Consider the following 24,064-nt stretch of genomic DNA (forward strand, 5'->3'; position numbering starts at 1 on the left):
TTTACAGGGAACTTACCAGTCACCACGTGCGGATCATTGCGGGCTTGACCCGACCCAATTACAAACGCTCTTCCCTTGCCATTGCTTCCACCATTAGTGCCACTTCCATTACCCCCATTGTTGTCATTCTGTTTCAGCTTGGGGCAATCTTTTCTGAAATGACCTTCCTGCCCACATTCAAAACATCCCTTCATTGTCATAGGTGGCTTAGGAGCACCCTTTGCCGCAAGGTCTCCTCTACATTCTTTCGCTTGGTGACCCATCTTTCCGCATCTCTGACACTTGGCACGGTCACACTGGCCAACATGATGATAGTTGCACCTGTTGCACTTTGGATATTTCCCAGTATATCCGCTCGAAACCTGCCCGCTACCGTTGTTGTTGTTGTTGTGAGTCTGAGTGTTAAAGCTCCGAGTGAATTCGGGCTTACGGTAGTGTTGTTGCGGTGGGAGGTTCGAGGATGAAGATCTGGTGTTGTCAAACTTCCTCTTCCCGCTGCTCGGGTTGCTGTTGCTGTTGTTGTCATTACTCGGGTTATCACGGGCCTTAGTGGTTGAACCCCTAGTGTAACACCCCGACCAAAGGCGGATTATACATCGGGGCGCCACATATTGTTTCATTACTCGTGACACTATTGGGTGTCAATATTTAATAAATACATTCATTCGCGCACGCGCAGGGTAAACACAAGATAACATAAATCAATATATTATAAGGCAAAATATTAGAACAACAAATAACTTGTCTTGATACATTTTAATCTAGGTCCAAAATAAAGAAAACTTCCTATGTGTCCACAAGCTCCAAAACAGCTACTGCAACCCTGAACATGTGTTAAAATAAACGTCAAACACTTGCGTGTTGGTGAGAAATCAAGTTTAATACAATACATAGGTAACAATAAATCTGCGCGCAACATGTGTATGTCTGGTTTTCAACAAGGGTGTAATCTGATCGGGACCAACTCTAAGATTCATAAGACTGCCAGTGCTCACAATTGAGCTCACAAACAGGACTAACTGTGCATGTGTAAACAAAAGAGAAAATCATAAACGATAGTTCTCCCGTGTTCATCTAATGGTACCATGAAAACTGCGGAATAGACCGACAAGACGGTTAATGATCCACACATACAAATAAACAGCCAAGTCTACGTCCTCAACACATGGGATACTGCGCGACTAAAGTTCATAAACAAGTTTAAGACTCTAAGTTTGTATGAACACATGAACATCCCAAAACATTAAAAGCAAAAAGGGATTAGGTACGAGATTACTCACTTGATAAACGATGCGGTGTAAGATAAAGCAAGAACCAACTTTAAACAAGCACAAGTTAACCTATAAATAAGATTATTGTTTTAATGATTTGTTTTAAGTCTTGATTATAAGTTAGCATAATTAAATTATTATATATAATATATATATATATTACCGGAAAAGCAGGGCAGAACAGGGAGGAAGACGGAGGCAGAGAGGGAGGCGGCAGAGAGCAAGGAAAACAGGAGAGATTAAGTGTTTTGTGTGTGTAGTGTTGAAATATTATTATTATTTATAGGAAAACCCTAGGAGACATAATCCCTAGAAAAGGGGAAAAGATCTTTAACAGGATCAAGCAAAAGATATCAAAAAGCATAAGGATCCAAAAGCAAAAGATATGGAAAGATATGGCAGCTGCAGAGGCAAGATAAAGCTGTCAGGGAACAGTAAAAAAAAGCATGGGCGGTTCAGATAAAGGTACAGGTCAAGCATGGCAAAAGCAGATCTCAAAAGATTATGTCAGTCACTTTATCTGCCAACCAATGGGGTTGGTGCGCATGCTGCGCCAAAAGTGGCTTTTCAGACATAAAGCAGATTAGGTCAACAGCACAAAAGATAAGACAACACAAAAGCAAACGGCTAGATTAAACAGGAGAAAAGACTCAAGGGTTAAACGCGAGAAGGCATCGAGCGCGAAGGCAAAAGTGCGCGAGCGCGAAGGCAGACAGAACCAACCTTAACGCGTCGCGGAAAGAAATACATTTCTAAGCGCGCCGCGGGAAGAATCACATTTCTTAGCGCGCCGCGGGAGGAACTAAAATTCCTAGCGCGCCGCGGGAAGAACTATAATTCTTCGCGCGTCGAGGGATGAACTACGATTCTTAGCGCGCTGCGAGAAGAACTACAAATCCTTAGCGCGTCGCGGGAAGAACTACCGTTCTTAGCGCGCTGCGAGAAGAATTACAATTCTTAGCGCGCTGCGGGAAGAGTTCGTCTCGCGTATCGCTGAAACAGGTGGTCTTCACGCAGGATTCCTTGTAAGGGGTCTGGCGCGTGGAGCTGCGCAGACAACCTTAGGCGGGAAGGAACAAAGGACAAGCAAAGAGTTAGAAGAAAAAGAGGGAAACAAAGCGTAAGGGCGGGACGGCGACAAGAAGGAAAAGAAGGCGGAAAGAGAGAAGGAGAGGGACGGGACGGCGGAAAGAAAGAGAGAGAAAGAGGCGGGAAGGAAAATATATATTATTATTAAAAGTAAAATATAAGTATAAATAAATATTAAATCATAAAAGAAAGAGATCGGGTAAGAGAAACGGGTACCTGGGTCGGGTCGGATCGGGGCAGATGTCACAGTCTCCCCTACTTTAAGAAATTTCGTCCCGAAATTTATCTCGAAGTAGGTTGCGCAGAGAACAGGTGCGGGTACTTGATCTTTATTTGATCTTCCCTTTCCCATGTAAACTCGGCTCCGCGCTTGGACTCCCAGCGAACTTTAACAATAGGGATATGACTGCGCTTGGTTTGCTTTACCTCGCGATCCATAATCTCAACAGGCTTCTCAACGAAATGCATAGTTTCAACAACTTGAACTTCATCAAGTGGAATGTGAAGGTTCTCGTCAGCTAAACACTTCTTGAGATTGGATACATGGAACGTTGGATGCACATTACTGAGCGCGGGCGGCAGGTCAAGTCTGTAGGCAACTTTTCCCACACGCGCGAGAATCTTGAATGGTCCAACATATCGAGGAGCAAGCTTACCTTTCTTCCCAAAGCGGACAACACCCTTCCAGGGCGACACTTTGAGGAGAACAAGATCACCAACTTGAAATTCGAGAGGCTTTCGTCTGCGATCTGCGCAACTCTTCTGTCGGCTTCTGGCAGTCAGCAGATGATCACGGATCTTGGCGATTTTATCGGTTGTCTCTTGAACAAGTTCGGGTCCTGTGATTTGAGCTTCTCCCACTTCGCTCCAACAAATCGGGGAGCGGCACTTACGACCGTAAAGTGCTTCAAATGGGGCCATACCAATACTGGAATGATAGCTGTTATTATAAGAGAACTCGATCAAAGGCAGGTGCGAATCCCAATTACCTCCAAAATCAAGAACACAAGATCGGAGCATATCCTCAAGAGTTTGAATAGTTCGCTCAGACTGACCGTCAGTCTGAGGATGATATGCCGTACTCATGTCCAAGCGAGTTCCTAGCGCAGATTGGAGAGATTTCCAAAAGCGAGATATAAAACGGCCATCGCGATCGGATATGATGCTCAAAGGAGTACCATGGCGGCAGACAATTTCCTTGACATAAAGCTGCGCGAGTTGCTCAACACGGTAGTTTTCACGAATGGGCAGGAAGTGAGCAGACTTAGTCAATCGATCCACTATTACCCAAATGCTATCATGTTTGCTTGCTGTCAAAGGTAACTTGGTAATAAAGTCCATTGCTACACATTCCCATTTCCACGTAGGAATTTCTGGTTGTTTGAGCAAACCAGATGGGCGTTGGTGTTCAGCTTTCACTTTAGAACAAGTCAGACATTTAGCTACGAACACAGCAATATCCTTCTTCATACCGGGCCACCAATAAGTAATGCGCAAATCCTTGTACATCTTATCGGCGCCAGGATGAATAGAATATCGAGATTTGTGTGCTTCACTCAGGATGTCAGCGCGAAGATTCTCATCAAAGGGAATCCATATGCGATTAAGATAACAGAGAATTCCACTCAGATTAGGGACAAAGAGTGCTTCCGCGCCACACGCTAACTCGGCGCGAAGGTTACCATTACTGATGGATGCGCGCTGCGCGTCACGAATACGCGATTCAAGGTTGCTTTGAATCGGCGCGAAGTGAAGCTGGGTGCGCGGCAAGATACAGTTAAGCTGGCAGGGTTTTCGGCTGAGCGCATCGGCTACCACATTAGCCTTACCAGGATGATACCGGATCTCACAATCGTAGTCGCTGATGAGTTCGTTCCATCGGCGTTGCCTCATGTTAAGTTCCTTTTGATCAAAGATATGCTGAAGGCTTTTATGGTCAGTGTAGAGGATACACTTAGTACCATAAAGGTAGTGTCTCCAGATCTTCAAGGCAAAAACAACTGCACCAAGTTCGAGGTCGTGAGTTGTATAATTCTTTTCATGAACCTTAAGTTGCCTTGATGCGTAAGCGATAACCTTGCCTCGTTGCATAAGAACACAACCGAGACCTTGGTTGGATGCATCGCAATACACGACAAAATCATCATTACCCTCAGGTAGCGCAAGAACAGGAGCTTCACACAACAAACGCTTGAGCGTTAGAAAGGCTTCTTCTTGCTTCGAGCCCCAAATATACGGTTTACCTTTGTGCGTCAGAGCTGTTAAAGGCAAAGCGATCTTTGAGAAGTTCGAAATAAAGCGCCGGTAATAACCAGCTAAGCCCAGAAAGGAACGGATCTCAGAAGGAGAGGATGGCGTAATCCAGTTCTTGATTGCTTCAATTTTGGATGGGTCGACATGGATACCCATCTTGTTAACAACATGGCCAAGAAACTGTACTTCATCAGACCAGAATTCACACTTGGAAAGCTTAGCATAGAGTTGCTCAGCTCTAAGCTTTTGCAATACCAATCGGAGATGTTGCTCATGCTCGGCCTTGGTCTTAGAATACACCAGAACATCATCGATAAACACGATCACAAAACGGTCCAAGAAAGGCCTACACACCCGATTCATTAGATCCATGAAAACGGCGGGTGCGTTGGTTAAACCGAAGGACATGACCAAGAATTCAAAATGGCCATAACGAGTTCGAAAAGCAGTCTTCGGAACATCTTCATCGCGGATGCGCAACTGGTGATAACCAGAGCGGAGATCAATCTTGGAAAAACAAGAGGCACCTTGGAGTTGATCAAAGAGGTCGTCAATACGCGGTAAAGGATACCGGTTTTTAATGGTGAGTTTGTTCAACTCGCGGTAATCAATACACATGCGAAACGATCCATCTTTCTTTTTAACGAACAACACCGGAGCACCCCAGGGCGAAGAGCTAGGGCGAATGAATCCTTTAGCAGTCAACTCTTGAATTTGGCTGGCCAATTCTTGCATCTCAGCGGGTGCAAGACGGTAAGGAGATTTAGCTACGGGGGAAGCACCAGGGACAAGATCAACACGAAACTCGACTTCACGAGCGGGAGGGATACCAGGAAGATCATCAGGAAAAACTTCAGGGAAATCACGCACAACAGGGATATCGCGAAGCTTCTTTCCTTCATCGGGTTTGACCACATGGGCTAAGAATGCAACACACTTCTTCCGCATAAGCCTTTGGGCTTCGGCGCAAGACATAAGCTTAAGACCGCGGGAGGGTTTTTCGCCGTAGATGTGAAGATCACCATTTTCTCGAGGTATGCGAACCATCTTCTTGGCGCAAATAACTTCGGCGCGATTATGCGTAAGCCAGTCCATACCAATAATAACATCAAAGCTTCCAAGAGGCATGGGGATGAGGTCGATCAGAAAATCGTTTTCGTTAAGGTTAAGCGTGCAATCTTTAATCACTGAGTTTATTAAAATAGTTTCGCCATTAGCCAATTCAACTGAAAAATCTTCTTTTAAATCGTTGCGCGGTCGCGCAAGCTTCTGCTCGAAGGCGCGAGAGATAAAACTTCGATCGGCGCCAGTATCAAAAAGTATAGAAGCATAAAATCCGTTAAGCAAAAATGTACCATTAACTACGTCATTATTCGCTTGCGCTTGGTGCGCGGTTATATTAAAAGCTCGTCCACGCGTTACTTGGTTTGAAATCTGGTTCACCGGATTCGCTTGTGTGATTTGCACTTGTAGCCTTGGGCACGCGTTCCGGAAATGACTGGGATCGCCGCAGTTAAAGCACGATCTGGGTCGTGGGTTTTGGTAGATTGATTGTGGGTTCTGCGGGTAGACTGGTGGTGTTGGCGCAATTGGATTGGCGGGAAGGACTCTACAGTTCTCAGCAGTGTGACCAGTACGGCCACATCGGTTACAAAGTCGACACGGGGTTTGGGTTGGGTGGTGAAATCTACAGGTTGGGAAAAAGGGATGGTTTCCTGTGTAAGGTTTCTTAGTTGGCGGGGCAGGGAGTGCTGGATTGGTTAAGGCATAGTTGTGGGCTACAGGAGGTGTTGGGTAGGTTGACAGTGGGTTAGGCGCGTAAACTGGGGGTTGGTAGATGGGTTGCTGGACAATGGGCGGGTTGGTAAGCGCATAGGCCTTGCGCCTGCGCTTGAGGTTGTTACGGTTTGAGGGTTCAGGTTTGGTTTCTGTTGGTTCAGGGGCAGTCTTGGTGAGTTTGGTCTTCTCAGCTCCCCGCAGGAACAGGGTTCCTGCTCTGACATGGTTGTCGCTGAGCACAGCGGCCAACTCAATGGCGTCAGAGAGGGTTACTGGGTTTCTGGCCCATACAGAATCTTGAATTTCCATGGGGAGACCCCCAAGGAATTTCTCTATGGCTCGGCGGGAAGGGGTAACAAGGTGAGGGACAAGCAGGCTTAGTTCATGGAAGCGCGTCGCGTACTCGCGCGCTTCACCGCTGTATTGCTTCAAGTTCCAGAATTCTTCCTCCAGGCGCTTAACTTCGTTGGGAGGGCAGAATTCTCGCGTCAGAATTTCCTTAAATTCCTCCCAGAGCATGCTGGAAGCAGCTTCTGCGCCACGCGCATGAGCTACTCCATTCCACCATGTAAGCGCTCTAGATTCCAGGACACTGGAAGCATATAGGGTTCGTCTGTCTGAGGGGCATTGGGTGTAGAGGAAAGTGTTTTCTATTTTCTCAAGCCATTGGAGCATCACGGTGGCTCCTTCAAGTCCTGTGAACTTTGGAGGGTTACCCGCGTTAAAGGACTTAATGTTGTAACCAGAGGTGTTGGTATTGTTTTGGCTCAAGGCTTGGGCTATCGCGGCGGCCATTTCCTGGGAACGTTGCTGTCTACGCATGCGCAAGGCTTCTCTTCTCTGAAATCGGCGAGATAGCGGAGGCATTCTATAAAAGTTTTAATTTTAGTTAATATCTTGGTTTTATCGCAAAGTTTTAATCTTATAAAGCTTGGTTTCGCGGAGTTAGATACTATCAAGAGTTAAAGTAAAATAAATGACCCTAAATGCAGACTTAATAAAGGTAACAAATTCGAATCAAGAATCGACAATTCATGTATCACCATGACTTTCCGAATTCCCAATTTAAAATATACGAGCAAACGAGTATTGGAGATTGACGATTCATGTATCACCATGACTTTTCAATCTTCAATATAAAATACACAAGAAAATGAGTATTGGAGGTTGACAATTCATGTATCACCATGACTTTTCAAGTCTCCAACCTCAGAACATAATCGTAAATGGAAATTGAAAATCAACTATTCATGTATCACCATGACTTTTCGGATTTTCAAACCCAACAAACGAATATGTAAGAAAAATCAATAAAAATCGAAATTCAACAAAAATCGAAATATCGCGAAATAAAACATAAAATCATATACTGCGCAAGCGCGAGCATATTCATAAATAACGAGTAATTAACAATAAGCGCGCAAACATGAGATTTCTCTCATGCGCGAGAAGGGACTCTTAGGTATTCTAGGCCGTTACGTCTAACCACCTATCCTAAAGTCAACGAGCTCTGATACCAATCTGTAACACCCCGACCAAAGGCGGATTATACATCGGGGCGCCACATATTGTTTCATTACTCGTGACACTATTGGGTGTCAATATTTAATAAATACATTCATTCGCGCACGCGCAGGGTAAACACAAGATAACATAAATCAATATATTATAAGGCAAAATATTAGAACAACAAATAACTTGTCTTGATACATTTTAATCTAGGTCCAAAATAAAGAAAACTTCCTATGTGTCCACAAGCTCCAAAACAGCTACTGCAACCCTGAACATGTGTTAAAATAAACGTCAAACACTTGCGTGTTGGTGAGAAATCAAGTTTAATACAATACATAGGTAACAATAAATCTGCGCGCAACATGTGTATGTCTGGTTTTCAACAAGGGTGTAATCTGATCGGGACCAACTCTAAGATTCATAAGACTGCCAGTGCTCACAATTGAGCTCACAAACAGGACTAACTGTGCATGTGTAAACAAAAGAGAAAATCATAAACGATAGTTCTCCCGTGTTCATCTAATGGTACCATGAAAACTGCGGAATAGACCGACAAGACGGTTAATGATCCACACATACAAATAAACAGCCAAGTCTACGTCCTCAACACATGGGATACTGCGCGACTAAAGTTCATAAACAAGTTTAAGACTCTAAGTTTGTATGAACACATGAACATCCCAAAACATTAAAAGCAAAAAGGGATTAGGTACGAGATTACTCACTTGATAAACGATGCGGTGTAAGATAAAGCAAGAACCAACTTTAAACAAGCACAAGTTAACCTATAAATAAGATTATTGTTTTAATGATTTGTTTTAAGTCTTGATTATAAGTTAGCATAATTAAATTATTATATATAATATATATATATATTACCGGAAAAGCAGGGCAGAACAGGGAGGAAGACGGAGGAAGAGAGGGAGGCGGCAGAGAGCAAGGAAAACAGGAGAGATTAAGTGTTTTGTGTGTGTAGTGTTGAAATATTATTATTATTTATAGGAAAACCCTAGGAGACATAATCCCTAGAAAAGGGGAAAAGATCTTTAACAGGATCAAGCAAAAAATATCAAAAAGCATAAGGATCCAAAAGCAAAAGATATGGAAAGATATGGCAGCTGCAGAGGCAAGATAAAGCTGTCAGGGAACAGTAAAAAAAAGCATGGGCGGTTCAGATAAAGGTACAGGTCAAGCATGGCAAAAGCAGATCTCAAAAGATTATGTCAGTCACTTTAATAGCCAACCAATGGGGTTGGTGCGCATGCTGCGCCAAAAGTGGCTTTTCAGACATAAAGCAGATTAGGTCAACAGCACAAAAGATAAGACAACACAAAAGCAAACGGCTAGATTAAACAGGAGAAAAGACTCAAGGGTTAAACGCGAGAAGGCATCGAGCGCGAAGGCAAAAGTGCGCGAGCGCGAAGGCAGACAGAACCAACCTTAACGCGTCGCGGAAAGAAATACATTTCTAAGCGCGCCGCGGGAAGAATCACATTTCTTAGCGCGCCGCGGGAGGAACTAAAATTCCTAGCGCGCCGCGGGAAGAACTATAATTCTTCGCGCGTCGAGGGATGAACTACGATTCTTAGCGCGCTGCGAGAAGAACTACAAATCCTTAGCGCGTCGCGGGAAGAACTACCGTTCTTAGCGCGCTGCGAGAAGAATTACAATTCTTAGCGCGCTGCGGGAAGAGTTCGTCTCGCGTATCGCTGAAACAGGTGGTCTTCACGTAGGATTCCTTGTAAGGGGTCTGGCGCGTGGAGCTGCGCAGACAACCTTAGGCGGGAAGGAACAAAGGACAAGCAAAGAGTTAGAAGAAAAAGAGGGAAACAAAGCGTAAGGGCGGGACGGCGACAAGAAGGAAAAGAAGGCGGAAAGAGAGAAGGAGAGGGACGGGACGGCGGAAAGAAAGAGAGAGAAAGAGGCGGGAAGGAAAATATATATTATTATTAAAAGTAAAATATAAGTATAAATAAATATTAAATCATAAAAGAAAGAGATCGGGTAAGAGAAACGGGTACCTGGGTCGGGTCGGATCGGGGCAGATGTCACACCTAGGTGGTAACGCACCTTGGGTCACAGCCTGATCCGTCAGTTTGTGAGCTAAACGGATCGCTTGTTGAATCGCGGCTGGTCTGGAAGACGTCACCATGCCCTGAATCTGCGGTGCTAACCCATCAATGTACATTTCGATCCTCTTGCTCGGCGGATCCACCATCCGCGGACACATCACAGCCAACTCGTGAGAACGAGTAGTGTAGGCTTCGATTTCCGAACCCACCATCTTCAGTGACCAAAACTCCGACTCCAACTTTGAAATCTCTTCTCTCGGACAATACTCCTCTCGCATCATGTTCTTGAACTCCTCCCAGTTCATCGCGTTAGCCAGTTCCAATCCAAGAATTTGTACATCTGCACATCGTCTGGGGACACCTCTGAGTGTGCCTCTGGCTCAGCCGGTTCTTCCTCCGGTTCCTCTTCGGGTTCCTCCTCGGGATCTTCCTCAGGTTCCTCCTCAGGCTCCTCTTCGGGATCTGCCTCAGGCTCTGCCTCAGGCTCTGCCTCAGATTCGGCTGCGTTCTGAGCAAGTTGCATTTGTAAGACATCGCAACGCTCTAGAGCTATCTCGGTGCGGGTCCTTGCTACCTGGAGTTGCTCTTGCAAGTCTATCATCTCGGCTTGCATCTTCATCATAATCTTCATCTGTTGATCACTAGCCTCTTGCATTTCCTTCATTGCCGCTGCCATGCGGGAAATCTCCTCCTTAGTCTCGGTTCCGTCTTTTAACAGTCCGGAAACGTTCGCTCTCGTATAGCGCATGTAACCCACGTCACGTTCCAAGCATGAAACAACAGCTGCGAGAACTCGCTCTACAGGTTCGGTTATGGGTGGTAGGGTGTTGGGATAAGCAGGGTGGTTCGGGTGAGGTAACGGGGGAACTTGTTCGCGATAGACCATACGTCTGATCATGTTAGGGTACCAATCCCAGCTAACGTCGTTTTCGTAAATGCCTCCGGATAGGCGGTACCTCTTCGGTGCGGGGGCTTCGAGTTCCGGGACTACTCGGGGCGGCGATGCGGTAGGTATCTACGGTTCTTTCCCGTGAGCAAGAGTCATCGGATCGGATGATGATGATGATGATGATGGCGGCGTCGACATTCCTTCAGGTAAGCCGTGTATGCACGCGCGTATGAGTGAAAGAGGTAAAGAGATAAGATTACAAGACTACACAAATCTATGTAGTGCGTATCATTATAACTAATGGGTCGTCGCGGTTATAGTCTAGTATGCATGCAGCTTCTAGTTCGCTATAACCAATGGATCTGATACCAATCTGTCACACCCTCAAAATCCACTAACGGAGTTTTACCGTCAGAGGGTGTGAACTAACAAGATCGGAATCATCAGTTATAATCAAACCATAAAATAAAGTTTCAAAACCATGAAAACGTTTACGAGTAAATAAATGCGGAAGCGTAAAAACCTTTAATCAAAAGTTGCGTCACGCAGGACGACTTAAAACCAATGATAACCGTTAAAAATAAGTTTTGCATAATTAGAATGTGTCAAGCAATGCATGTTCCTAAACCGCGCGCCCGCCTCGGCTACCTGAGAATAACATACTAAAAGTGTCAACACAAGGTTGGTGAGTTCACAAGTTATATAAAAATAAATCGTTTAGCGTTTGCGTTCAGCGTTTTGCGTTACAGCGTTTTGCGTTACCAGATAGTGTTATGTCAAATTATATATCGATAGGTAGCTAGTCTATACAACAAGTATTACTAAGTGTTCGACACCGAAGCTGACTCGTTTATTAAGTGCCTTGTCACCAGGTCCTCCAGACCATGGTACGTGTTAGCCAAAATTACACCCGCTCGACCTCCAGTCGAGTTTAGCGTTGGGTGGGGTTTGTTAAACCCAGTAGTACTACTCAACAGTGACTCGCTATTCTAAATATTAACCGGTTCGATGTGTAGGACTTCAAATATTTCGTTTGCCACTTAGCCTTTACAAGTGATATATAATTTATAACAAAATCTTAAATGCGTTGTGGAGTATGTTATCTCCCCCAAGTGAAAAGCGTTTGAAAACAGTTTAAAGAGGGGAAAGTGAAACTCACTGTTTGCGAAGAATTTCCCAAAATAAATCACCAAGATGCGCGTCACCGAAAAACTCTCTCTAACGTTCTAAAACAACAAAGAGATTTTTCTAAGTGTCGGAATATTATCGAGTCTCTAGACCCGGCACATAATACATATGCACATAACATGTTTCGTGTTTCGTTTGTGAATCGTGGGTGACTTAAACAAGTGTTTTTGTGACACATTACATGTGTAAGCAATCATATACGTGTCATGTATTCCTAACGTACGTTACTAGCAATTATTCCCCGTAAGGGCATTTTGGTCAACAAATAACAATTAACTAGCCATTATTCCCCATGAGGGCAATTTGGTCAAATCATGGCAATCAATTAGCAATTATTCCCCGCAAGGGTATTTTGGTCAAAACATAACAATTATATAACAAGTATCATGTTTCATGCATTTTTACACAACTCAGCAGCTAGTTTCACCGAGACAGAGATCCTACTAGAAAGATTGTACTATTTCACCGATCATAGCATCTCAATTAATTTACCAAAAATCATCACAGAAGCACATATGTCTAGGTTTCCAGAATATATTTTATTACATTTTTATTCCTCATAGTTTTCTCACAATCATCAAATCATTACAGCAAACTCATAACAGTCAAATTCATGCACAACAGAATGTTATTTGCAATTCCCGTTAAACGAAAAATCCAATAAATGCAAGACCACTTGGGTTAGGTTCCTAACTCAATGAGTCAACTTTCAGAAGTGGAACCAACCCAATTGGTCTCGTAGTTCATGAGATATAACATTTACAACATAACCTAACAGCAGGTCTAACAGCTCAGCTTTGCACAACGTTTTTGTAAAATCATAAAAGTTAACTTCTACTTGTCCAAAAATTACAAGTTTATATTCTTTAGAAACTAGACTCAGCCTAGTTTACTGTAGTACCAACAATCTCAACCAATTTTCATGTTTACACTTCGTTTCAGTCACTTAAACATCAAATACACATTATGTCCAGAAACTGTTTGCATCCAAACTCAATATATTAACAACCTATGAACTATCATGCATTCATATAACACTCTAGACTCCATAAACACCATCCATGCACATCAATTACATATTACATACTTGATTAGGGTTTGTGTTTGAACTCAAATCAAAGACACAACAATCAACATGCAACAAGATTCAATCTAGTTATCAAATCATCATTCAATCAACCACAATCATATTAGCTATACACACTCACAAAATCGGCTGCTAGGGTTTGTTATTAACCCAACAAACATCAAAATCAAGCAACAAGAATGTATAGGATAATCAAATATACCTTCCTAGCACCTAGTTCTTCAATCAAGGGCTTGAATTGATGTTGTATGTGTGTGTATTGATGGACGGCAGCCAAGGGAGCAAAGGGTGGGGTTTCCGATCGGTTTTGGAGAGAAAGAGAATAATAAGTTAGGGTTAAGTGATTAAGGTTATATTTATAAACATAACAAGTTACACTCAAGTCCCTCCACTTCTAAGTATTACTTTTCTAGCCTAACTAACTTGTTTTCATCTTGAGTTAACATTTATAACCATGTTATCACATAACACATAAGTCTAACACATAATTATCACATAATTACTGTTTTGACGTTTTTCGTTTATTTATCAATCGTTTGCGTCAACTCGTTTGCGTTTCGGTGCAATTCCCGAAAGACTACACATGTAGTAAGTGTTAAGCGTCATTTAAACCCTAGTTTAAATGTAATGAAGTGTGCGTTATAGATTTAGTGATCTTAAGTTTGAATTGACGGAGTTGAGTTAACGGAGTTAACCTGAAATTGACGATTGTCACAGTACTTTTAGTGATTGAATAAAATTAATGAGTTATTTAAATTTTATCACTTTAATAGTGTCTTGTGTTCACGGGCGATCCGTTGCACCCCGGCATGTTCCGCCACCTTTGGTCGGGGTGTGACATGAGGTATAAGTGTTTTTTATTTATTTCAAATTTTTGTTTACAGTTGTTTTTGTTTTATGACTTTTGGTTTATTATAGATGTGTAACTAGGGTGCAAATGAGCCGAGCTGCTCGCGAGCTACTCGAGATCGGCTCGTTAAAAAGCTCGATCGAGCCGAGCCCAAGCTCGAGCCTAAAAATAAGCTCGTTTAATTAACGAGCCCGAGCTTTACTTATCGAGCTCGAGCCGGCTCGCGAGCCTGTCGTTTATATAATTTTTTTTAAAACATATATTTAATAGTTATTAATTAATAAATATAATGCTATGAAAAAATAATAAATAATAACTAAATAATATATATTCTTTTCTAAATAAAATTATAATATAAAAAATATATAAAATAATTATAATTATATAAATAATTGATAAATAGTAAATGAGCCGAGCTCGAGCTTCAAAATCCATTCACGAGCCGAGCTCGAGCTTTGTAAATAGGGCTCAAATGAGCCGAGCTTGAGCTCGAGCTCTGTGTAAGTTAAACGAGTCAATCTCGAGCCTAGTCGAGCTCGAGCTCGACTCGGCTCGTTTGCAACCTATATCAGTGACGGCCCAACCATTTTAGAGGCCTAAATCGAGTAAAAAAACGAGGCCCTCTTTTAATTTCCATTGTTACATAACGTGGTCGGGTTTGGGAAGGATCATAATAAGCTTTTTATAGTACTATTGTAATATTGCATTACTAAAGCATCTTCCTGTTTTGTATCAACAACGATCAACTTCATAAAATTATATCTCGTAATAATTAGTGAAGTCATATAACTAAAAAAAAAGAAAGAAAAAAAGAAAAAAAATAAAGAAAGAAAAGATACAAATCATGTGTTTTAGTAACAAATCAGCCTAAAGGGCTATTTTGAGTGAACACTAAATACCGATAAACAATTGTAAATTTGTAGGATAAACTAGAGAAACTATTGATTTATTACAGTAAGTTGATCGTAAATTGATCTTAAAAACAGTTTACTTACCGAGAGTTAGAAATGTGAAATGATAAAATTTAATAGTATTTGTTTTTTGTCGTGTTTCATATATAAAATTATAAAATTTATAAAGAATATATATATATTTTTCTATTTATCATGTGATTGTCGAAATATATTTCGTACGTAAAATTAGAAAATTATGAGTTTTTTATTAAAAAAACTAGTAATTAATTTATAATACAAATTCAATGTATATACAAATTAAAATGCAATGCATTAGGTTTGATGAGAAACAATTGACCAAAAAAGAATTAATACTAATAAAACAGGGGCCTCATAAGACAATTGAATAGGTGGGAAAGAAATGAAAAAAATTAAAAGAAAGTAATATACAAGAGAATCAAACTTGAGTGGGAAAGAAAAGTTATCATAAACACTAAAAGCAAGTGTGCTAACCAAGGAGACAATGTGTATAACCGGGTTATAAATAAAATCTCTTTTATTAGCACGTGTATTCGAAATTATTTTCTTAACAAATGAGGCCTCATTTTTGTTGAGGCCTAAAGTCCCTGCTTGGCCCAACTTAACTGTTGGGCCGGCCCTGCCCTATATGTAAGGTTGATCAAAACTATTTATTAATCAATGTAGTATTTAGTAGTGTGAAGAGTTTTACAATGTCCTTAAGTAAATAAGTATGAATTGGTTTTACCCCACTTATTTTAACCAAACCAAATTTCTTTCTAGTCTTAAAATTTGACCATTGGCTAAAAGTTAACGTGTTGAACTTGTGTAGATTTTCATTAATCCAAAACCCTTTGACCCTATACCTAGCAATATAAACAAAGTAAAAACCATGAGAAACAAACACCTACATCTTTTAGAGCAAGATACTTATTTGCTTCCTTCACAAAAAACACACACTACGCACCACACACCACAAAAGAGAAAGCAAACGACCACCTTCCATTTGTACATAGTAAATAAAAAGAGAAGGATGTTCTTTGAGATTCCCATGCATTTTAAGAAGGTTTTGTATGTCTACATCTATTAACTGAAATCGATGAATGTATCACACGTACATCATCATAATAGAAAATACAAGACATCGCAAATTATGCCAAATAACACATTAAAGTAGTTCATCAAGTCTATACGTCGTCCTTTGAATTGAACATATGTAATGCACGCATAACCTATCCGAAGCACACAAAAGCTATTGCATAAAAACAGAATTAATGACTATTACAAATGATATACCTCAAAATCATTTTACAATTACAAAGACCGCATCCTAAGTCAAAGTTATGAGACTTATTGTGACCTAGATTTCATAGTGAATTGCATTCATAAGAACTATACTAACGCCTACTTTATTGCTATACATTTTCACGGATTCACGGGCCACTTGCCTAACTCCAATTGTATTTCATTAACCCACTTATTCACGACCCAAAACTAAGTGTAGTTACAAATACACACGTTTTGGTCGGAATAACCCCAAAATGAAATAAGGGCACTTAAAGCTTGCTTTAGGGCCAAACACAACCGCTCCTCTTACGTATTAATTTTTAAGGATTTCTTAAAATCTTCATTCTCCTCTCTTGTCTATTGAAGAAATCTTATTCCAACACTTTGACTCGCCACATGCAAATTTAAAAATACCGAATATATTCTTACTTTTACAATGCAAACCATCTTCTATCTCCATAGCATCGTACAAGATAATAACAAAAGCTAAAGAGAAAATCTCACAAACCGTCATCCAAAACTAAATACTTCGTAAACTTTGCCAATTTGATGTCCCCTTCTAGCTATAACAACGTATATTATATCTACAGAAAGAACATATGATGATCTTAGAGAAAATTTCAAATTAGTAAAACACTTGATCAGATCAAAAAGCAGACATAAAGTACTATCAACAAATTGTTATCGAAAATTTATAAGATTATTCTTTTCACTAGCATCTAACTTTTATTAACAAACGCGTCCTAACTCCTAAGTTAGTTATCTATACTATATATAAAGAGAATCCAATGGGCAAAATTAAAATCAAAATTTTAAGAGTTTTACAACCCACAAAGCATATGGTACTACCTTAAAAAATGGCAAAATAATCTTTTTAACTCTTAATCTCACGATTCTTTTAGTTTTATTTAAAATAGTTACAGTTTTTACCCTTTAACTTTGGTTAACTTTTGTTAATTTGAATAATACTTACATATTTTCTCCTTATTTTAAACAAACTACCCCCACGACTTTTAAACGATCATAACTTTTTCACACGTTAATATTTTTTTTAAACAATCCCACCATAAATACGAGCATTTTATTATCTTTAATTTGAGTATGATATTGCTATAGTTTATAAGTCCTAAAACTAACATATTACGTGATTAACAGTTTGTACCAGCAAGGCAACAATGAGTCGGGCGAGTTCGGCTGATGGTTAATTTGGGTCAGGTCGGGATGGGTTCAGGTAAAAACGGGCTTCAGGTTAAAACTTTGTCGGAACGGGTTTCACGTCAAAACGGGTTGTGTTAAAAAGCGGTTTATTTGAAATTACTTTACATTTCATCTTTGCTTCTTAATTTTTGTCACCGATAACGCATGTTCAGGCATTCGTTACGCGGATGATATAGTATATACATACCGGGTTGTTCACATTTAGGCATTGTGTGATGTACTTACTGACACCGGTTACACGCCTGATGCCACGTTAAACGCATACCATCGTCGGGTAACACATGTATCGAGGTTACGAGTGTACTAAGATTAATCGCGTACACCGCTGCATCGCTGCGGGCATCTAGCTAGTAAAGCTAAAAAAATATCACACAAAACATTAGATATAGTGATATACAACCTTTTGGATTAAGTATCATTAGTAGACATTAAATGTGACAATTAACTTCATTAGACATAATCAAGCTCATCAAAATTTAGCATAGAACTTTAGATCATCTTTTTTAATTTTTGTGCGTACTCTGAAATCAACTAACAATTGGAGTCAATGATCTATTGTCTTTACTCATATTACTCATAATAGTCATCAGCAATCCGATTCACATCGACAAAACCCACAACCAGTTCTTCATCTTCTTCATCATTTTCCACATCAATGGCGTAAAGCTCGAAGCTTTAAACCCAAAACCTCATCTATGGCCAAAACCCACATCAAATCTCGCACGATCCTCCAACCCTTTGCCCAATTCAACCCATCTTCAGCTTCAATTCGATCTTTAGCCCTCTTTTCACCTACCAGTTTTGAAACCCTAATTTACGTTGGTACTGGTTCTGGTAAACTCCTTTTACTCTCTCTTAAACAACCCACTTCAGATTTTAGTAATAGTAATAATAATAATAGTAATGATAGTAATAATAATGGGGATAATGGTGGTCATGAGAAGCTTAAGTTTGTGAGGCATGTTGTGGTTAGTGATTGTCCAGTAGACTCTATACATGTGTTTGGTGAAATTGAGAAGCTTTTAGTGGTTTCCGATGGGTATATACATTTTCTTGATTTGGAGTTAGTGAAATCGGTGAAAAAGATTGGTGCTTTAAAGGGTGTTAGTGTTGTCGGTAGACGGTTAAGGAGTAATAATTTGAATGAGGGTTTTTCGAAGTTGACGGTGGGAGGTGGTGGTGATGCGGTTGGGGGGTCAAGTTTTTTGCAGAGGTTAGGTGGTGGCGGTGGTAGGGTGAACGGTGGTGGCGGTGGGAGTGATTTGCCGATTGATGATGATTGTGTTTTTGCGGCTGCGGTTGGGAAGAAGTTGATATTGGTGGGGCTTGTTGGTAGGGATAATGAGAGTTATGATAGTGTTGCGGGTTCACTTGTGACTTTGAGAGAAATCCCGTGTGTGGATTTGGTTAGAGATTTCGTTTGGGTTGATGATTCGATCGTTGTGGGTTGTTCGAGTGGTTATTATTTGTGTTCGTGTGTTACGGGTCAATGTGGGTTGATATTTTCGTTTCCGGATGTGTCGAGTGTGCCGCGGCTTAAGGTTTTGAAACGGGATTATAAGATTCTTATGTTGGTTGATAATGTTGGGATTATTGCTGATTCTCATGGGCAACCGGTGGGTGGAAGTTTGGTGTTTCATGGGTCGCCGGATGGTGTTGGGGAGATGGGATCTTGTGTGGTGGCGGCTCATGGTGGTATGATGGAGTTGTATGTTAAGAAATCCGGGAAGTGTGTTCAGAAGATTGTGTTTGGTGAGGGGAGTGGTTATTATGCTGTAACGGATGATGAAGATGGAACCGGGAAGGTGGTGATTGTTGCAGCATCATCCAAGGTATGGTCAACTCTATAGTCAACTGAAATTTTGTAATCGGTAATTAATGATCATTTTATAATATAGGTTATTTGCTACTTAAAAGTACCGTTTGAAGAACAAATAAAAGATTTATTAAGAAAGAAGGATTTCAAGGAGGCCATTTCGTTAGCAGAGGAGTTACACGAGGATGGTGAAATTACAAAAGAGACCCTCTCACTTGTTCATGCTCAAGTGGGATTCTTGTTAATGTTTGACTTGCATTTTGAGGAAGCAATCAACCATTTTCTACAATCTGATACAATGCAGCCTTCGGAAATATTTCCATTCATCATGCCGGATCCAAATCGTTGGTCTTTGCTGGTATGCTTTCATTGATCATCCATTTGTCGCTTTTTTAGGGCTAATCGCATATTTAGACAGCCAACTCTTGTCTAATTTGTGTTGTGGTTACCAACTTATGTCAGGCCAGAAAAACCATCAAAGTTCCAAAATTTTTTACTCAAGAATATTGCCTAAAGATTGCATCTCAGGCGCTGATTTAGGCCTGTAAACGAACTGAACATTTATTGAACTGTTCATGAACCGTTCGGTGGGAAGCTCACTTATGTTCATTCATTTAATAGATAAACGTACATGAACACAGTTTTTGGTTCATTTAGTTAAACGAATAAATATGAAAAAAATCCCGTTCGTTTTTTCACATTCGTGAATGTGCGTTCGTTAATGTTTATTTAAATAATCATTCAAATTTATTTTATACTAATACTAGTTTGAAATCAATTTTATTTTGATATTTTAAAACCCTTAATTTAGATATATTCATTTAGTTTTAAAATGTTTGATACTTTAAATTGGATATTCATGTTTACTTTATAACTTGTGTTGGTTTAAGTTCAAATTTATGTTCATATTTTTGTTTGTTTATGTCCTTTATTGTTTGTTTATACTCGTTTGTGTCTGTGAACCTTTGCTTATAATCTTAATGAACGAACATGAACAAGAAATTCCATTCGTTTAAGTGTCCAAGTTCGTTCGTCCGGTTAAGTTAAACGAACAAACACAAACAAGCACCCTGTTCATGATCGTTCGGTTCATTTAAATGCCTAGGTTCCATGTCAGGAAATATTTTAGAAAGCCATCGAAGTTCCAAATCTTTAATTCAAGAAAATTACCTAAGATGGTTTCAGGCGCGCCATGTTAGTAAAAGTTCAAACTTTTCTAAAATTCATCAAAGCTCTAAACTTTTAATTCAAGAAAACAACCCTAGATGGTTTTCATGAATTCAGGCACCAAAGTCAATTTTTTCAGAAGTCAACGTCACGTAATCATTTTGAGCCGTTACCATATCAGACCACCTTGATCTATTTTTTTTTCTTGAAAAAACAAACTTTTGTTAACTTCCTATGCAGTTGGCTGTTATTATTATTATTATTTTTATAACATATTGTTTTTCAGGTACCTAAGAATCGTTATTGGGGGTTACACCCTCCACCTGCCCCTTTGGAGAGTGTTATCGACAATGGTTTAATGGCAATTCAGCGAGCTGTTTTTCTTAAGAAAGCCGGTTTGGAAACTGCTGTGGATGATGAGTTTCTTCTAAATCCTCCAAATAGAGATGATTTATTAGACTCTGCGTTAAAAAACTTAATCAGGTTTATATTATTTCTTGTGATGTTAATATCATATGCTCTTATCAAAATTTCCTTTCACCCCATTTTATATAAATTTTTTTTGTAGGTATTTAAAAGTTTCGCGTGAGAAAGATCTAACATCATCCGTGAAAGAGGGAGTTGACACACTATTAATGTATCTATATAGAGCTCTGAATTTAGTTGATGACATGGAGAATCTTGCATCTTCTGAAAACTGGTGTATAGTGGTACGGGTCATTTTACTTATATTCTTTTGTGATCGTGTATTATTATCTTAAACTTTTGGTCATTAACTAGAGATGCCAGTTTTATCATTTACTTATGATTGGGTCGATTTGGGTTGTGTTTTTATCTCAAACGGGCCAAATGGGTCAGATGAGTCAAGCTTTGAGCTCACACCGAACCAAAAACCGAAAATTCGGTTTTTGAAAACTGTTCAGTTTCCATTTTTTCAGTTTTATCATTTGAGCATGAAAATTTTGGGCCGAAATGAATGGCCCCGTATATGAATTTGGGCCTAATATTTTTTGTGTTAAATAGTGATTGCCTGATTTGGGCTACCATTTTTTAAGTTTTTATAAGTTACTTAAAATCGTTTTCTTTTAGGTTTTTTCAGTTCGGTTCTTTAGTTTTGGTTGATAGCAAAACTAAAACCGAACTGAAAAATCTGTTTTTGAAAAACACATAAAAACAAACCGTCAATTTTTAGGTGGGTTCGGTTATTTTGGTTTCTTGCACACATCCACTTAATGGTTCATTTTGCTATTTAAAATATAATCATGCTTTAAATTATATAAGCATAGGATAAATAAATATTTAAATATTATGTAGGAGGAGTTGGAAACTTTACTGAACAATTCAGGTCATTTAAGGACACTTGCGTTCCTGTGCGAAAGTAAAGGAATGAGCTCCAAGGCTCTTGCTATCTGGCGAATATTGGCAAGAAACTATTCTTCGGGCTACTGGGTGGACCCCACAAAAACAAATGAAGAAAACGGTTTAGGTGTAAATATTATTTCTGGCAAAGAAAACGCGGCAACTGAAGCTACACGGATTCTTGAGGAATTATCTGATCAGGATCTCATATTGCAACATCTTGGATGGGTATGCCTGCTTATTTATTGTTAATTATTATTATTATTATTATTATTATTATTATTATTATTATTATTATTATTATATTACTAGTTTATTTTTCAGACAGTTACTTTTTTGTAGCTCATGGAAAACTTGTATTTTGAATTAGATTGCAGATATCAACAATATGCTTGCTGTTCGAGTATTAACGTCTGAAAAACGGAGTCATCAACTTCCTCCAGGTAAGGGTAATTATGTATTTTTTTGCCCCTTGCTATATTTTACATGTTATGACCCGAACTAATATGTTATTGTGCAGATGAAGTAATTGCTGCGATTGATCCAAAGAAAACCGAAATTATTCAGAGGTACATCTTGAACTTCTAGTTCATGTATTTATGATGATTTATGCATATTATAATTTTCATAACGTTTACAGATATCTTCAATGGTTGATTGAAGATCAAGGCTCGGATGAACCTAAGTTCCATACATTATATGCACTGTTACTTACCAAATCAGCACTTGAAACTTACGGGACCGAAAGTTCGTCAGGGCATATTAACGGTTCAGACCGCTCAATATTTCAAAGTTCCGTTAGAGAGAGATTGCAAGTCTTCTTACAGTCTTCAGACTTGTATGATCGTGAAGAGGTTCTTAATATGATAGAAGAATCAGAATTATGGCTGGAAAAGGTCGGTTGCAACAGGTCACATTGGGTTGAACTGAAACACATTACATTTATATTGAAAAATCTGCTCTACTGTTTATTTTTGCAGGCTATTCTGTATAGAAAACTCGGGCAAGAAACATTAGTGCTTCAAATTTTGGCTGTGTAAGTTATTTATTTCAAAATAAGCAGTTAATATATTTCCAAACAGATTTTTATTGAAGTTCATAATTTGTGTAATGTAAAATGTTCAGGAAATTGGAGGATAGTGACGCTGCTGAACACTATTGTGCGGAGATTGGTAGACCAGACGCCTATATGCAGTTGGTTCTTTCTCTCTCTTTACTCTCTCTATCTCATAACCGACACAAGTATCTTGAAAATGTGGTGGAAAACTTATACTTTCATGGATTTATATTTCCAGGTTGCTTGATATTTATCTAAATCCAACGGATGGCAAGAAGCCCATGTTTAAAGCTGCTGTTCGGTTGCTTCATAATCATGGAGAATCACTTGATCCTCTCCAAGTTCTCGAGGTTTCAAATCTTTATTTTTTTTTATATTTAAATCCCAACAAAACACGACTTCATTGAACTTTGTCACACAAAATTTATATTTAAAATGTTATTCATGCTAAAGTTTTTAGGTTTTATTTGCAGAGATTATCCCCGAACATGCCTTTACATCTTGCTTCCGATACAATATTAAGAATGCTAAGAGCGCGGCTTCATCATCATTATCAAGGACAAGTATGTTCTTCATATGATTTAAAGAGTATTTTTTTGGTAATTTTTAGAAAAATAAAGCATTGAATTAGAAAGTTGATGATTTTTAGGTGGTTCATAATTTATCTCGGGCGGTCAACCTTGATGCAAAATTAGCAAGATTGGAGGAAAGGTCTCGACTTGTACAAATTAATGATGAGAGTCTATGTGATTCTTGTCACGCGAGACTTGGAACAAAATTATTTGCAATGTATCCTGATGACACTATAGTTTGCTACAAGGTATTATTATTATTATTATTATTATTATTTTTGTGGTGATAAAAAACATACAGTGATATAGTCAAACATTGACCTCTTTTAACTTTTTTATTTATATATCATGTTGCAGTGTTTCCGAAAGCAGGGGGAGTCAACATCCGTAACAGGTCGCGACTTTAATACCGACCCTGTTTTCAAACCAGGGTGGCTTGTAACCGAGTGACTGCCTATATCCACCGTTTTCGGAGGTGTTTGGTGTTTTTGATGATGAGGTTGGGACTGAATAGTAAAAGATCTGATGGATTATCAACACTGTAACTATGGTTTTGGACACGAGTCAACATCGGTCAAACAGGTAGATACATAAGACGGTCAAACCTATACTAAGGCGCGGGTTAAATTAGTGGTGAGTTGTTATAGGCTTGTCTAGTTTTTACACTGATGCAAAACGTGACTTTTT

At 39.6% G+C, this 24,064-nt stretch overlaps 1 protein-coding gene across 2 annotated transcripts; it reads left to right on the top strand.

Moving 5' to 3' along the window:
- The first annotated feature begins 17,991 nt into the window (after positions 1-17,991).
- LOC143544337 (vacuolar sorting protein 3-like) lies at positions 17,992-24,064 on the top strand. Of its 2 annotated transcripts, XM_077036456.1 has the most exons (14): positions 17,995-19,238; positions 19,305-19,580; positions 20,676-20,872; positions 20,958-21,099; positions 21,704-21,976; positions 22,119-22,191; positions 22,269-22,317; positions 22,389-22,644; positions 22,729-22,784; positions 22,874-22,942; positions 23,044-23,155; positions 23,279-23,368; positions 23,455-23,625; positions 23,735-24,064. In XM_077036456.1, the coding sequence occupies exons 1-14, from the start codon at positions 18,102-18,104 to the stop codon at positions 23,825-23,827; spliced, it is 2,994 nt and encodes a 997-aa protein (XP_076892571.1). In that variant the 5' UTR covers positions 17,995-18,101; the 3' UTR covers positions 23,828-24,064. The 2 variants fall into 2 exon arrangements, 1 of the variants encoding a protein (XP_076892571.1); XR_013137236.1 differs by lacking the exons at positions 23,455-23,625; positions 23,735-24,064 and having other exon boundaries at positions 17,992-19,238; positions 22,874-22,946; positions 23,279-23,364.

The sequence above is a fragment of the Bidens hawaiensis genome, unplaced genomic scaffold (assembly GCF_021521415.1).
Source record: "Bidens hawaiensis isolate Kalapana, Puna unplaced genomic scaffold, B.hawaiensis_p1.1 tig00013528_1, whole genome shotgun sequence".
NCBI classification, from domain to species: domain Eukaryota; kingdom Viridiplantae; phylum Streptophyta; class Magnoliopsida; order Asterales; family Asteraceae; genus Bidens; species Bidens hawaiensis.